Source organism: Anopheles aquasalis, chromosome 3 (genome assembly GCF_943734665.1).
Source record: "Anopheles aquasalis chromosome 3, idAnoAquaMG_Q_19, whole genome shotgun sequence".
Lineage (NCBI taxonomy): Eukaryota > Metazoa > Arthropoda > Insecta > Diptera > Culicidae > Anopheles > Anopheles aquasalis.
In genome coordinates this window covers 34,572,948-34,589,514 of record NC_064878.1, presented here as the reverse complement: position 1 = coordinate 34,589,514, position 16,567 = coordinate 34,572,948, and the positions used below count along the sequence as shown (strand labels likewise).

Below are 16,567 nucleotides of genomic sequence, written 5' to 3'. Positions count from 1 at the left end.
TTTTAAAATCGCCTATCTCCAGTCTCTGGGAGGTCTTTCTTCCCCCCTTCCTTCTCTCTCTCTCTCTCTCTCTCTCTCTCTCATTTTCTCTCTTTCTCTCTCATACACACACACACACTTTATCTGTTTCTCTCTCTTTCTCATTGTTTTTGAATTCAGTTTGGCCTCAATTACTGTAAAAGAACTAAAAACCAACCGTTTCATTTTATATCACCGTCAACCTGCTTTGAATTGGGAGGCATGGAGGAAAGCGGAAGGTGAAAGAATGGAGTAAACTCAGCTTTGATGTAACCAATTTAGAAACCCCAAAAACATTGGAAATGACACCCATATTGCCCTAGAATGGATTTTAAGAATAGAAGGTGTATGACGGCTTCCCCTTCCACTTGTCCGGCAAGCACCAAATTTTGCCACATGGTGTCAAGTCACATGGTAAAGCAACCAATCACCAATAATTGTGTGAGTTTTGGAAAAATTTGGTTGAAAACTTTTAGAATTATGCATTTTTCTAACACGTTGCTATTTGGGTGGGGGGAGAAGAAAGAGGAATCCTGAAAAGGACCCCCGATGATATCATTTGGGGTGATAGGGTATCTTTGTGCCAAGTTTGGTGAAGATGGGCCCGATAGATTTGGAGTGCTGCGCGCACAAACAAACATACAAACTTGTTTTTATTTATAAGATTGAAAAGAGACTTCAAACCTCTAACACATGTTTTCTTCAAGCGATTTTTGAATCCCGAATTGCACCAATAGTTATCAAAATATGATCGATTCTTAGCTCCTGTGTGATGCTCTGATTGCTAACATGCCCGTTTTTGTGATTTTATCGCCAATTTTGACGTTGGACCTTCCTGCATGTATGTTTATTAAAAATGCCGGAGCGGAATCGAAGAAACTGTGTGTTATTATTTGATGCAGTGTCTGTTAGAGCAAGCAAATCTAGCTCAGAACTAGAGAAGTGCCACGAAAAATCGTGGGTATTGCTATCTTTTAAGTTGCAACATTTAAATCTTTCTTTTCCAGGTGCAACATCAGTTTTCTAATTGCAATGAGCGATGTAGCTATCTAAATTGTTCCACCAATCAACCGCATTTATATTGCTACGCCAGAGTAACAGCATCTTCGAGCAATGATTCTTCTTAAGTATTACATGTTTAGCTCCAAGCAACATCTCTGCAGAATACGTCTTTAGATTTGTTAGTGTAGCATGTTCACTCCGTTTTCGCAACTTTGTCCTTACAAGTGTTACTTGATTATCAAAATTATTATTTAATCAGAACCTGATTTAATAACATACATTGTTTTATCTAAGTTGTTTCTTGTGGTTTGCGGTAGCTATCCCAAAACAAATCATTACCAAAAAGATGCTTTTAATAAGCTGAAAAATGAAGCTTTTTGATCCACTTTGAATGATTCTCATTCGTAAAGGCTATTAAAAATACGGATGAATATCATAGCAAATCGAGTAACACTGTACTGTGTGCACTAGCTATGCACTTACAAATTCAGAAGGTGCGCATGGCGTAATGCTATTAATAGAACTTAGCTTGTTCAATGTGGGATTCCGTCTGTGCTTCGTAATGATAAAATAGATGTTTTCACTACCTTTTCCAAATTAAACATCGATCTAGAAAATAAACACATGAAAGGGGAAGTCATTCTTAGTTCTTCCAAAGCTATATAGCCGGTATGGTTCAAATTTATAGATTTCCTTTGGTGATAATCTAAACCGTTAGTTGGCTACAGTGAAACAACCAGGCAAGTTTAATAACGCTTGACTAATTATTTTCAATGATTAAAATGAATGAATATAGTACCAACATCGTTTTTGAACATTCTATGACGTTTAATATTCCTAAGCAAAAAGTTGATATCTGAAGGATTCATCAGCTGAAGCGACAAAGATTTATATAGCCAATTGACAAATTTTAAACATCTTCTACTGCTGATAACTATTCATTTTAGTTATTCTCAATTTCCACGTCAAATTCGTAGTTTTCGATAAGAATAAGCCTTGCCAAATGTAAATATGTTTTCTGTTTTTACAAACAACATAATTGATATGTAACTGGAAAGAGTTCTGCATATGTAATATAAATCGTTCAGATAGGATTTTTTTTAAAGAGAATATATGAAATAGTTACTACTAATCTACCAAACAAAATGTTCCTGTTTTAATCGTTAAGTCGTAGCGATACGTTATATACGACTACTATCTCAGTGTTCTGCTTGATTTGATTTAAATTTTATTGACAGATACATGTTTTCTATATTTCATTCTTAATACCTGATTAATTAGTTTGTATCAGTTGTTAGATGTGAACATTTGCTGATTCCATTTGTTAAAATGTGTTTGTCGGTAGCCACGCCCGTAATTGATCACCACCACCGAAAATGAAATCAACCCGTGAAATAGTGCATTAAATAGCCAGTTTTTCTTAAAAAAGAAAGACAGTTTTTTGTTAATAGCTATACGGTGGTTACAAACATACATTGATATACAAGACTTTTTTCATTGTTTGATCGATTTGAACATTTTTCATTCATGAGAACCAAAATACTTGCTATCACGCAATAACGCCGTCGTTCTGTAGTTTGATCAACCGGACTAAAAGTGATAGTGATAACAACTAATCAGAGAGCAAGAAATAAAACTGGTTTCATAACACTCACGCACTCCACTCTGAGAGAATGAAATGATTGTTCCTAAGCATCTTACTTGTTGATATAATGGTATACAATAATAATTATAATTATAATCCTTTGTTTCATCAGTTTCATATAGTTCGCACTTCATTATATGTTGATAAAATGTATATTGAATTATAGTTTACAATATCGCATCAATGGGGCTATTTTATGCAAATCATAGTTACATAAGGTATCTTTGTTAGGTTGAATTTGGATGCTGATATGAGAAATTATGATGCGAATATAACACTCATAAAATACCACACGCACATAACACATCGAGTATGCTTTTGTAACACGTCTTTATGCTACTTCATATTTTCCTTAGAATGAACAAACAAACGATCTATCTACACTGCCACGATCGTTAGCACTTGATTATGCATTATTATCTGGTACATTCGAACACAGCACAAATTGCAGTTTTATATCTAAAATCAAGTGTAAACGTGATATGCCCTTTAAGATATCATGCGATACATTCTAGTATCAGGAGTTTCTATTAACAATATATTGCGACAGTTAAATTAAGAACAATAATGAATTATAAAAACACTCGAGTAAAGCAACATTTTCCACAACTTTTACATCACGGTTGACCAAAATCGGTATCCACACACTGTTGATTTCAAGATAGCACTGAGGAAAAGGTGCTCCACAAGCAACCAGTTGAATCGTTGAGATCTCTCCACGGTGAGTGTTCGCTTCTACATGTTTTAGCTCACAGCTCACACGTTAAATGCGTATCAGGCACTCACGAGAGGGCAGCCTCAAAGGTGTAGGAATTTGCCGTTATTGAAGGATACTATTTTGAATTATTCTTTGTTGCAAGCCATCAACTATTCCTACTTTTCATGAATTGACCATATAAGCCCAGGATTTGGCAATGAGTAGTGAAGGAAATGTCGTACCCCATTTCTTATTATTGTTAATAAACTTACGGCTAGTCCGTCCTGATATATGTTTAAATAAAAACAAATAGCATTTTGGCAATTCAAACGATGAATGCTGTGGACATAGTATGCGCGGCCTTTTTTTCTAAAAGTCGTTTTACCTTTTCCAATTCCAGCACGTATTACGTGCTCCCAACGATGATATTTGAGTAAAATAGTAATAAAAGAGTTCATATCATTTTGGGTAAAAATCTCTATTAGCATGGTCGTGGTAATAAGCTATTGCGTTAACAGAAAATTTCATAAATAAGATGGTAACGGATGTGCACACAATGGTTCGTTAGTTTTACTTTTTTTAATTCATAATCGCAAGCAGAATAAAATACGCACACTCTGTAAGAACCGTGATTTCGTGCGCTCGCAAAACATCACTTCTACCATGCTCTTTGGCACAAATTCTCCAGAGATCATCATGAGCAGGAGAGCAGTTAAACTCAACTGAATGTTCCATTTTACAGTTCAGGGGTAAGGACTTGGAAGGAGCATTTCAGTAGTATTTCAATATGATGAGTACCCAAACACACCCATTTTCCAAGCGACGAGTGACTCCTCACGTGATCTGGTAATTTTCGTATGCTCGAACTAAGGTTAGCCGGTACAGCTGAGCTCTGTGGTGAATAGCGAGCAGGATATGGTTACGTCATGTTCAGTAGGAGCACAAGTAATTCCAACGGTTCATATTCTCAAATGTTTCAATAAACTACAAATATTCTAAGAGGCAATTGACATTGCAATTCTAAAAATGGTTAGCAGTTGAAAAGATTTAGTGAAAAGTAAAGATAAGATTTTCAAATTAATAAGATCAGGATGTATGAATATGTGTGAATAATTTAACATTCGAACTTTTTCCGATTAGTAACAGGATTGTAATTTTTAATGATAATTTTGTATAGCTCGCTTTATACATAATACTTAAAATTATTACATTCATCCCTAAATAATCCCCAAATAATTGTTAAATTAGGAACAGTCGATGGAAATCCAACAAAAGAGCATGGGGGTTTTAAAAAATTAAAAACGTTCAGTTGGAAAAGTCCCATCTTTTTTCCTGTTATCACACGAGAATGACACCTTTAGGCTTGTAGATGACAAGCATTGGGCTTACTTCGTATTACCCAAGAATAATAGAAGAGTGCAAACGAATGTTAACATGTTTCTCACTGCTGATAACAGTAATAATTTTAACTTGTATCATTATTAATTGGTATTGGTGAGATGTGCTTACAGTAAAGTTTTCGTATTTTTAGGTGCGTATTCTACACAGATACACGCATTTTGTTGTTTTCGACCTGTCCAGTTAGTATAAGATCACTTCAAATTTTCTTCAAAAACAATCTTATTTTTTCTTGCAAAATAGAGTCGCAGTTTATAAATAATACAATCAATAAATAGTTACTTTCCCGCTGCGATTTACAACCTGGAGAATGCGATTTAGCATACTTTTCACCCTTTTTTCGGCACCCAATGCTTTAAGTCTTTCCATGATTTAAGGGGGGAATTCGGTATTTAATTTTTTTGTGAAACTAATTTTTAAATTTTTTTCCTGAATGCTGATCCTTTCAAGAGTATTGTGTAAAAGTTTTGGATCAATCGAGGAAAAACTGACAAAGTTGTAAATTTTTGAAAATTCGCGTTTCATACAAGGCTCGATGCACCTCGCTACTTTGAAGAGCGTTTCCCAAAACCAACGGTTTCAAAGTCGGTGCCCATCGTACCGTAAAAACTACTTGACAGATCAATTTGAAATTTTTCACACATACTCTGTACACTTTTTGCCAGGTAGCCCCGTCAAGATTTCATTAAATTTGTTGATGCTTTTTATAAATAATTTTGTAAAGTTCGATTTTTTAGAAAAATCGCAAAAAGCATCACTTTTTTAGCTTCAAAAATCTGCCAAAAATCCAAAAATAGGAAAATTAACAAAAACTCTCCAGGAGTTCCTAGATAAACTTATAATCTTTCTAACGAATATCGACTTTTATATTTCGGATGATCCGGCATGTCGCGGTGCTACGATGGGCACCGTAAAGAGTACCTTTGCGACAACACGCCTACCAAAATTTGATGCCACCGATTAATTTTTCAGTGAATGTTGCTCAAAACAATACCACATATTCTGCAAAAGATGGTTACGTCACAAAAAAATCGTCAAAAACGGGCCTTTTTTTGGCCCGAAAATACCGAAGTCCCCCTTAAGGATTGCACTTTTGAGCTCATCAACTGAAGAAAACTTAAAAAGAAATAAGGATTCCCCAAATGTTTTCAACATGATTTAAATCTGGTGAACGAGCAGACCAATCGAGTAAATCAATTTTAAGATCCTTCATCCACTGTGTCGGGTGTGGATGGTGGCACTATCCTGTTGAAAAATATTTTTTTGTACCTATTGGAGATTAAAGACGGAACCTAACAGTCTTTCAGAACATTAATACAATCTTTGCACTTCATTTTGAACGACATGCTCGAACGAGAGCCAGCTTGAGCATGCTCATCCATGCTCAAGTATTTTAGTTAACCCTGCAGTTACCTTCGGACCATTTGGTCCATTTTTCGTTGGATTTTTTTGTTATACAGCATGCAAAAAAAAAAATTTCCATCCCTGCCTCACATTTTTGTTTTTCCTGTTTTTTCTCTCCAAAAACTAAGTCATAAACATATAAATAGCATATCACAAGTTTTGTTTTTTATTCTTCTATACTATCCTTTTTACATTTTCCAAAAATGTTTACTGTATTACAAAAACAGTCGAGCAAGGTCCAAAAACAACGCAAAAAAAGTTTATCCACTCTGTCGTACATGTATATTTAATATTTCGTATGACCTCCCTTCGCACAGATGACAGCTTGGCACCTTTTTGGCATAGAATCTACAAATTTAGATGATAGTTCTAGCGAAATTTGGTTCCATTCAGTGGTAATTGCTTCTCGCAATTGACACATATTCGACGGCTTGTGTGCTTGAATCTTTATTTCCACGACCGACCAAAGATGTTCGATTGGATTTAGGTCTGGATATTGTGCAGGTCATTCCAATACGTTAATTTCCTTTTCCGTAAACCATTTTGAAACGATCTTGGAGGCGTGCTTAGGATCCCCATCCTAATAATAAAAAAACAGAGAAGAAGAATAAAAACAAACCTAAGAATAAAAATAACTTTACATAAAAAAAATATACTATTTATATTTTTATGACGTAGTTGTTGGATAAAAAACAGCAAAAACAAAAATGTGAGGCAGGGGTGGATAAACTTTTCTGCATACTGTATCTTGAAAACTGAAAATCCAATCTTCTTGAAAAATTCAATATGGTATTATTTTCAGCAAATAAGCATAAAGCCGGCGATACATGAAGCGTAAACTCAAGCGTAAATATAAAATTAATTTACACTTGAACATGTTTACATGACCGGGTTGAGATGCGTAATCCGAATTACACTGACCTTTAATCGACTTTTGTGAGAAAAATAGGATCTTTTTTTCCGAAGAAAAAGATTATAAGCGCTAGTAATGATCACCCACTATTAATGCAAACCACAAACAGGAAATGTAGTGGGGCAAATCGCTTGCAAACAGCGTTTACGCTAGGATTTATGCTCCGTGGACCTATAATCTATTTACACCGTGTAAACGGCAAATGTAAACTTTTTGGCATTACATTCTGAGTTTATACGAGAGTTTACGCTTCATGTATCGCCGGCTTAAATATACATTTAAGTTATAAAAAGTATGAATTTTCTGAAAAAAAAAACAAAAACTCACTAATTTGACCCTCGTGGACCATCTGTTCCATAGTACGTTTTCCTCATCATATAGCTATTGATTGGAATTCAGTAGCTATTGGTTGGAAGTTTCCAGTGATTCATGTGATCTATAACATTTCTCTATTATTTCTGCACACAAATACACCACATACGGTTCATTTCATATTGGATTATCTTTTACAGCACCGGCACTGACCACGCTTTAGGGTAGTTGAAGGTGCTCGATGTCGATGAAAGTGATGAGCCGGGCGAGATTGTCTGCTTGAAAAGAGCTGGTGAAGGTGATGATCGAATGATTGTCAATAATTCATCTGATAAAGCTGAAGTGTCGGTGATCGTTACTTCAAACCTTATTTAGCCGGTGTGGATGGCATATACTGCCGAAAAGAACACCCTCCTCTGAATGTCGCTAGTTGTTTGTCAATTATTACATTTTTACGGCATTTTTAGAATATGTAGAACATATTTTCATTGCATTTGTAATGAAAATATGTTCTACAGTCTAAGGCCGTTTCTACACTGCGCCAAAATTTTCTCTGCCAAAACGAAACTTATAGGATTCCCATAGAATTCCTATGGGAATATACAAGATTCCTATGGGAATCCAATAAGTTTCGTTTTGGCAGCGAAAATTTTGGCGCAGTGTAGAAACGGTCTTACCGTTAAATTGTTGCTTTAACCCTCATCGGTCCCATCAAAATTGCATCTAATCGGTTCTTGTGAATCATCGAATCGGCGCGCGCATACACACATTTTTCCAACCTGTGCCAAAACCTCCAAAACATAAACTAACCACTTCTGATATTTTTTGTTTATTTATTGGAATGTTCTTTATTGAAAAAAAATTACAACGTGTCAAAAATTTTAAAATTTGCGTTGTTAAACCGGCAAACAGAAAATCATCTTTTTTGAGAAAAATACGAAAAACCGTGAAAGTACGTTTTTCTCACTTTTTTTTGGCACATCTCTTGCAAATATCATATCGATGGTCATGTCATGGTGGCATGTTACAAACTTATCGCATATTCCTTTCGTCAAATCTAAAACCGTAAGTCCTAAGTTGCTTTTGGGAACGGTGTATCGATCACAACTGTTATGTTTGTGTATTGAATTTTGACACGCATAAAACCCAAATGACCATGCCATATTTGGCAGGTTTTGATGGACTATTTTGACGGAACGGAGATCACCCTCGAAATAGAACCAACTTTTCATCGACTGTAGCATTTTTTCCTTGTTTGTAGATAGTGTTCAAATTATTATTGCATCTATAGAACACATTTCTGATCGGTCAGAATTTATCACGAATCAAACGTTCCTTTAGATCATCATATCGAATGCAACCATGAATTCGCTGGAAGGTTTATAACGACACCGTAGCTCCAAATATTGCTCGATCAATTTCAAATTGGAATAACACGTTTACCATTCCGGACAAGAGATGTTTTTGAATTGATATCATATTTTCAGAGCTTCAAAAATGATTTTTTCGGCTAAACACACATGGCGAATGTATGTGTATGCGTACGCATACACAGGAACTGATTCCTAACTATTTCTTCTCAGGCGATACTACACATGCCTAATTTTTTTTAGTGATATTTTCAATGCTTTGATCAAAACTACTCTATTTTGGAGAAACTCAGAGCATTTCATCGAGCTGTTTTTGAATAATTTGATATTTTCCAACCAAATTGTATGCGCGCGGATCTTCAACAACCGGCATGCTCTCAAGATAAAACTCATGTTGATAGACACGTTAAAATCTATAAATGATATCGTGCTAGAAAGATGGACCAAGAGGAAAAACCATACAATATACCCGTATGAATTCGGGAAAATCCGCTACTAATTCAATATATTTTGGTTATAAACGCTAAACATTCCAAACTTTTTCGTTTACATAGCCATTTTCATAGAAAGTACACCATGGACCAAATGGTCCACGAAGATGAAATAAGTGAGTTTTTTTTAAGGTAACAGAAGGGTTAAAACCGATGTCTGTGATTTGTGTACTTAAATCTATGTTTAAAAATTTTCAGGTAATTTACAGTGACGAAAAAAAGTTTAATTTACACCGTGTCCAATATATCCTCATACACTTTTTGCTGGACGATTTTGGTATGCTCAAAGCTCCTAGTCCAAGTTTCAATAGTGTTTTCTCAAATTGTAGTGTTTACTTAACATTTTGGCTGTCGGATTAGACTTTTTTATGTTGGGGGTCTAATTTTAGTAACCATGAAACCATTACGTGTCTGTGCAATAAAAATAAATATGGTGTTGGATAAGGAGCGTCCAAGCCCTATTTTCAAAACCTTGAAGTATCTTGGAATCAAGCGTGATTTCGTATATCGAACCATTAAAAGATAGCTTGAGACTTCCTCTTTGAATTACAAAAAAAGATCGGGCCGAAAGCGGTCGGCTAGTACTGAAAAAGTGATCAAGACCGTTCGGGAACGTATTCAACGTTATCCTCAACGTTCGACACGAAAAATGGTTACAAATTTGAAAGTTTTGATATGAACTACGTATAACTTTTTTAAATAGGAACTAGAATGTAATGCTTATGAAAAATGTTCACAGAATTTCGGAAGCTAACCAACAAAAAAAAATTAAATAGCAACTCTTCTTGCATCGCGTCACGCTGGGCATGACTTGTGTTCTCTGATGAAAAGCTATTTGTTCCAGAGCAAAGTTGTGATGCTCAAAACGATAGATTGTGTCCAGAAACATTAAGGATGTAACAAATAACAAAAAAAAAACATCCCCAGCTTTTCAAAATGCAACTAGTGTGATCGTTTAGGGGGGTATTTGTCCGCACGGCAAATTACCCCCATTTTTTAACGAAAAAGGCGGAAATTTACCCAACGTCTTATAAAAGATATCTTATGAAGAAAATAGTGAAATTTAGCGTGGAAAGATTATGCGGGAACGAAAATTATGTGTTCCGGCATGATAGAGCGCTCTTGGAGGAGCATTTTTGGTTCAAAACTGGTGCAGGGACAATTTAACCAGATTTGTAGAGAAGAATGAATGACCTCCCAGTTCAACAGATCTTCACCTACTGGACTTTATCGTTTGTTTATACAATTATTGAACCTAAACGAATAAAAATTGTCTAATTTTAATCAGCTTGAAGCAACGATTCCAAAAAAATGGAAGGAAATGTCTATGAAAGTTGTCCGTGCCACGTGCGTTGGACTTTCGAAGCGATGGAAGCTCGTAAAAAGGATGGGGGGGGGGAGGGGGGGGGTAGTTCTGAAACATATTTTTTAATTGATAAGTTTCTCTTTAAAAATAATATAAGTTTCTCTTTAAAAAACACTCTGGTGATAGAAATTGGTCCACCCGTTACGAAAATAAAAATTATTGAGTTTGTATGAGAATATATTGGACACGGTGTAGAAGGCCCAGATGGATTCATAGGTTATTGGCGCGATTTAAAGCGATGCCATGGACGCTCAATTTTATTTATCAATACTTGCATGTAAGTTGATTGACATCAATATATTTATCGCGTGTGAGCTACATTGAAGCTCCTGTCAAAAAAATTCAGCCAGCTGAAAATATATTGATATTGTCGTCGTCTGTGGGCCACATTGACGAAAACGCCAATCTGTTATCAGCACTATACTTGACTTGACGTTTCGTTTTGTTACTGACAGCTGGCTGACAGGGCGATTGACGTCTAATTTTGATGCGTCTGTGGCCCTGATTGCCGAAATATTGATGATTATACTAATGTTGCCCACAGACCGCCAGTTAAAAAAAGACGGCAATCAAACGTCAACTTTGCGTCAATAAAATTGATGAATAGCATTGAGCGTCTATGGGCCGCTCAAGGAAAGACGAGCAATTGTTTTTTCCACCTGCAACTTTGGTGGAGGCTCTTGTATGGTTTGGTTAGGACGTTACGCTGTTGGATAGCTCAAGCTGGCTTTCACTTCGTTCAAAATGAAGTGCAAAGATTGTATTAAGGTTCTGGAAGACTGTTAGGTCCCATCTTTAATCACCAACCAGTAGAAAACAATATTTTTCAACAGGATAGTGCCGCCATCCACACCCGACACAGTGGATGAAGGATCTTAAAATTGATTTGCTCGATTGGTCTGCTCGTTCACCAGATTTAAATCATGTTGAAAACATTTGGGGAATCCTTATAAATAAGAATTACGCTAAGGGTAAGAAGTTTTCATCAGTTGATGAACTCAAAAGTGCAATCCTTAAGGCATAGAAAGACTTAAAACATCAATTGCTGAAAAAAAGGGTGAAAAGTATGCTAAATCACATTCTTCAGATTGTAAATCGCAGCGGGTAAGTAACTCTTTATTGGTTGTATTATTTGTAAACTGCGACTCTATTTTACAATCAAAAATAAGATTATTTTTGAAGAAAATTTGAAGTGGTCTTATACTAACTGGAGAGATCGAAAACAACAGAACGCGTATATCTGTATAGTATGTGCACGTAAAAACGTTTTCTTTGAGTATAGTCGAAGTGACGTTGTGCATTAATCCATGTTCTGATAAAGTGCTAAAAATATCAATGGGCTCCAATAGTTTTTTATGCTACGATGGGCACCGACTTTTAATGCGAAGGTTGCATGGAGTCATAACATAACAGGAGATTCAATAAGTCGTTAGCCTGAAATATAAATGGCGACACACATTTTTTATCCTTATGATTTTTCGATACTGCCAAGCTTAAAAAATATCCCGTAAAATTTTCAAGTCATTCTATTTATAATTACCCAAGTTATTGACGTTTAAGTGACGCTACTTTTTTGATAAGAAAAATCATAGATTTAAATCAATTTCGTCACAATTCGAACGAATTGAGCTTCGAATTGCTTCCCCCACCGAAGAGCGTCCGTACGTTGGGTGGAGAAGCAATTCGAAGCCCAATTCGATAATGTTGTCCATGGTTTTCTTCGACCTGTACTCGTCAATAACTGACAGACAGAATGACTTGAAAATTTTACAGGATATTTTTAAAGCTAGGCAGTATCGAAAAATCATAAGAATAAAAAATGTGTGTCGCCATTTATATTTCATGCCAACGACTTATTTTTTTTTAGTCGGTACCTTACGGGCGGAGGCCAACGACTTATTGAACCGCCTGTTATGACGCGCAACTTTTCGAAAATCAATATGTTTGTCAGATTTACTTCGATCGATCCAAAAAATTTACACAATATTCTTCCCCCCCCCTCCACCCGCCGTTGTAACCAGATTTCCAAAGATTGTATTACGATTGGAATATATCTGTGTCAATCATACCCCAATTGATGAAAAAAGATTCTACAAAATACTATAAACGTTCGTAATTTAATTTTTTATCAACAATTAACTTTATAGTTGATTATAAATTAAATTATTAACTTTTAATTCATTCTGAACTATGAATAATAGGTGTGTTAAGCTTTAGAGTGTTTCTACACTGCGCCAAAATTTTCGCTGCCAAAACGAAACTTATAGGATTCCCATAGAAATCTTTCATATTCCAATAGGAATTCTATGGGAATCCTATAAGTTTCGTTTTGGCAGCGAAAATTTTGGCGCAGTGTAGAAACGGCCTTACATTAAATTTTTATCATTTCATATTAAGGTGCTTATTCTGTAACTTTCGATTACGATGGCCTCAGGCGTTCGATTCATTTGGTTCATTTTGTGTTCATTTGGTGTTCACGATCGCCTGCATGTCGAGTGCATTTTTGTGGTCGACAGCTGGCGTTCTGTTTACATCGAGCATCGAGCATCTGAAAAACAGTTATAGCGTCCTGATTGTGCATCAATAATTTCTTTCTGCTAATCGTATACTATTATTACAAAGGTTAAGTCGTTTTTATACCGAAAAAAACAAGTTAATTAACAGTTTTTTTACTTCAAACTGTCATTTTGAATTGTTTATTGTTTTCGAAACGTTTCGAAATTCGCATGAATCATCGAACGCCTGAGGCCATCGTAATCGAAAGTTACAGAATAAGCACCTAATTTATACATTAAGCCGGCGATACATGAAGCGTAAACTCTCGTATAAACTGAGAATGTAATGCCAAAAAGTTTACGCTTCGTGTGGCAGGCATAATCGCATAAAAGTTTATACCGAAACGTCAAATGCAATTACATTCGGGCACCTGCAATTACACTATGCTATTACATCAATTACATGTGTTTCTGGCCACAAAAAACATAAATCGACGAGATAAGTTGATTTCTGAACATCTTTTTATATATTTTAAGATGTTTTTACTGTATATTAGCGATTGTAGAACATTTCATTCATCATAACGCTACGCTTCATGTTGGTGTTGAGTTTACGCTTGCTTTTACACTTGGATTTACGCTCCGCGGGCCTATAATCTTTTTGACATAAGTATAATCTTTTTGGCATTACACTCTGAGTTTATACGAGAGTTTACGCTTCGTGTATTCCTACCTTTAGAACTGATTTTTATGAATGAATGAATGAAGTAGAATATGATTTTTCCATAACGCAATACTTTGCTAAAACAGTTTGCTACATCAAAATCAGCGTTGAAATTGTGAAAAGGTTGCAGACATCTGTATGGAAGCCCCATACAACCCTTTCCCGAGTTGTGAGGGGTTTCTGGCTATGCCAGTACAAAACCTCAGTTTATAAATTATCGCTGATGATGTTTTATGCTGCGTAGAAGATGTGCTACACATGAGTAATGCAGAAGGAAAATAACCATAAGAAATTGGAAGTGTCAAACGGAATAGATAAACTTCTGACCGTTGTATGTATAACGCATATAATTTCTAAAAGACTTTCGAGTCACAGAAAGAACAAAAAACAGAAATGACAAAACGAGGTTACTTCAAAATACTATTTTACTATCAATCAAATAAATGAAAACTTACCGCAGTGTAAATAATCTTGCGAGTGCCATAGGACTTACCTGAAAAAAAAGTTTTCAAATTTACTTTTGTATGTGTCAAAAAGGTTTTATGTTACATGCTCTTGATTATGCTCTCTCATGATAATATTGTCAATATGTTGTTTTATGTGAGATATTTTAACGTATTTGAAATAAACAATATTTTCTGCGAAAGAAACATGAATAAGCTATGTATTATTTGATTATATTTAGAAATTTCGTTGCATAATATACTTGTGGTGGTATCGTACCGACTACACAAGATTCTAGGCTTGCATTCTTTATAAAAAATGACATTCTTGTCATGCAAGACTTACGAGAATGTCCTTCTGGTCAAATAAACGATCATTGCAAACGAAATTCTAGCGAGATTTTTTCAATTTTATTTTATGTTCGATCATAAAATTCCATCTTGGTGAACTAAAAGATGCTGTCATGTTAAAATTAAGTACAAAGTTTGTTTTGGAAATATCAATTTAACATAACATGTCATAAAACTGCAATGAACATATCTGCAATTTATCTTTATCACATAGGAGGCAAAGTGTAAATCTAACTAAAATGTTATTAGTTCAATTTTATTTCAATGTTCATCTTATGAGTACCAGCATTGTGTTATTGGTTTAGTATAAGGTTACTGACATTAAATCCTACACTTAAGCTAGTTATTTATCAGATACTATCAGGTGTTTTCAATTAATTTATATTAAATCATAAAGATGGAAATTACCACTTTTTGAGCGGGTTTTAGAAAAGATACAAATTATTTTATTGGTATGTGATTTAAGATTTGTAATTTTTTAAGATGGTAAGATTTTTTATTGGTATGTGCAGCCCCTTTCATCATCAAGTCCAAAAGCGATAATTTTCGACACATTTTACGTAATTATTACGTACAACCGTCACGCAGGTTAATGAATATGATAGAGAATCATTAACATTAATTCGACAAATTCCAATCTGGGGCTTTTTTACTGAAAGGTTAACAACATTCAAGTCAAGTGAAGTTGATCTTGATACAACAGTGCATTAGGCTGAAGAAAAATCCAGCGAGTTCTGTCAGAAAGATTTCATAACATAATAGAACAAAGTTAAAATGTATTTCTTTGTCTTTAGCCTTTACTATAAGTATTTTCAAAACGGTTTTTATCTTCAATTACAAAAAAAAGCAATTACTTATGAAACATTCCGTTAGTAGTGCCTGTGCAAGTGGTGAAATACAATGATTACATCGACTTTCATACCAAATGTAATTTTTTATTGGTAATTGGTTATTGGTATTTGTTGCGGATGGATCTTCGCAACAGAAAATGAATGATTTGATACAATTTTGGAGACAATTTGTAGGTTCTCTTCGTTGTGGTGAGACCACAAATTTAGTCTTCTTTTACGCATTGATATCACAAACAGCGTTGAATGCTTCCCGCGCGCTCCTTTTCATATCCTTCTACTCGCCGGTTCTGTTTGTTTTCCTAGTCCTAGCATTTGAAGGGCTCCAGGCTCATGTCATTTTTGGTAGTATTGATATTTTATAATTGCACAACTTTCTACAACGAACATTATTCCAAACTATGAGATTTGACGTTGATTTTTTCGTAAAAAAAATATAAAGTTTACACACCACGTCTGCACTATTCTACCAATACAATCATGTGCTAATTTTCATTGATATATGACAACTCCGTCATTACGACAAAGAATAGAAAAATGAGATGGTTCCCCAAAAGAAATAGTTCCTGAGAACAGAGGAACTCATTTTAGTCTACGGAACTCTACCGTTCCAACGCGCGCAAGCGCGATTTATCTCTTTTTATATTATTATTTGGAATTTCATTCAGCATTTCTCTTTTCCTTTTTGCCACCCAGCTGAAACACTGACTGTTGGGTGAATAATCGTAGTTTTGGAATTTGGATCCTGTAAAGTAATTGTGGTTCATCTTTGTAGTTAACGGCCAGTGACAACCAACTCACCCATATCATCAATAATAGGAGCCATTCGCAGAGTTATACCCACTAACAATAGGCACATTATCAGTAGTAAACATGCAGTCGCTATGATCGTCCAACGGGCACGTTGTGGTAGATCGTCTGGATCAATTACCTGTACAAAAGACCAACCAATTAAACTTAAATTTGCTTCATGCATTATTGAATTGATTCACTGTTTAGGAAACTTAAAGGGAGAGTAAGGTAAATAGCTTAGTTGTGTTCGAATTTTTTGTGACAATATTTTTTTTAAATTTATTTATTTATTTTTTTA

General features: G+C 35.1%; 1 protein-coding gene across 6 annotated transcripts in view; it reads right to left on the bottom strand.

Annotated features, from left to right (window-relative positions):
• Window positions 1–16,567, bottom strand: part of LOC126575824 (uncharacterized) — a 59,253-nt gene that overhangs the window by 10,470 nt on the left and 32,216 nt on the right. For 4 of the 6 annotated variants that reach the window (XM_050236746.1, XM_050236745.1, XM_050236747.1 and 1 more), the window contains 3 exons: window positions 16,279–16,408; window positions 14,291–14,328; window positions 6,473–6,744 (listed from right to left, as the gene is read on the bottom strand). In XM_050236746.1, the coding sequence (XP_050092703.1) occupies window positions 6,670–6,744; window positions 14,291–14,328; window positions 16,279–16,408 (243 nt within the window). In that variant the 3' untranslated portion in view covers window positions 6,473–6,669. Of the gene's footprint in view, window positions 1–6,472; window positions 6,745–14,290; window positions 14,329–16,278; window positions 16,409–16,567 lie in introns of those variants that run through there. The other 2 variants (XM_050236748.1, XM_050236750.1) reach the window with 1 other exon arrangement.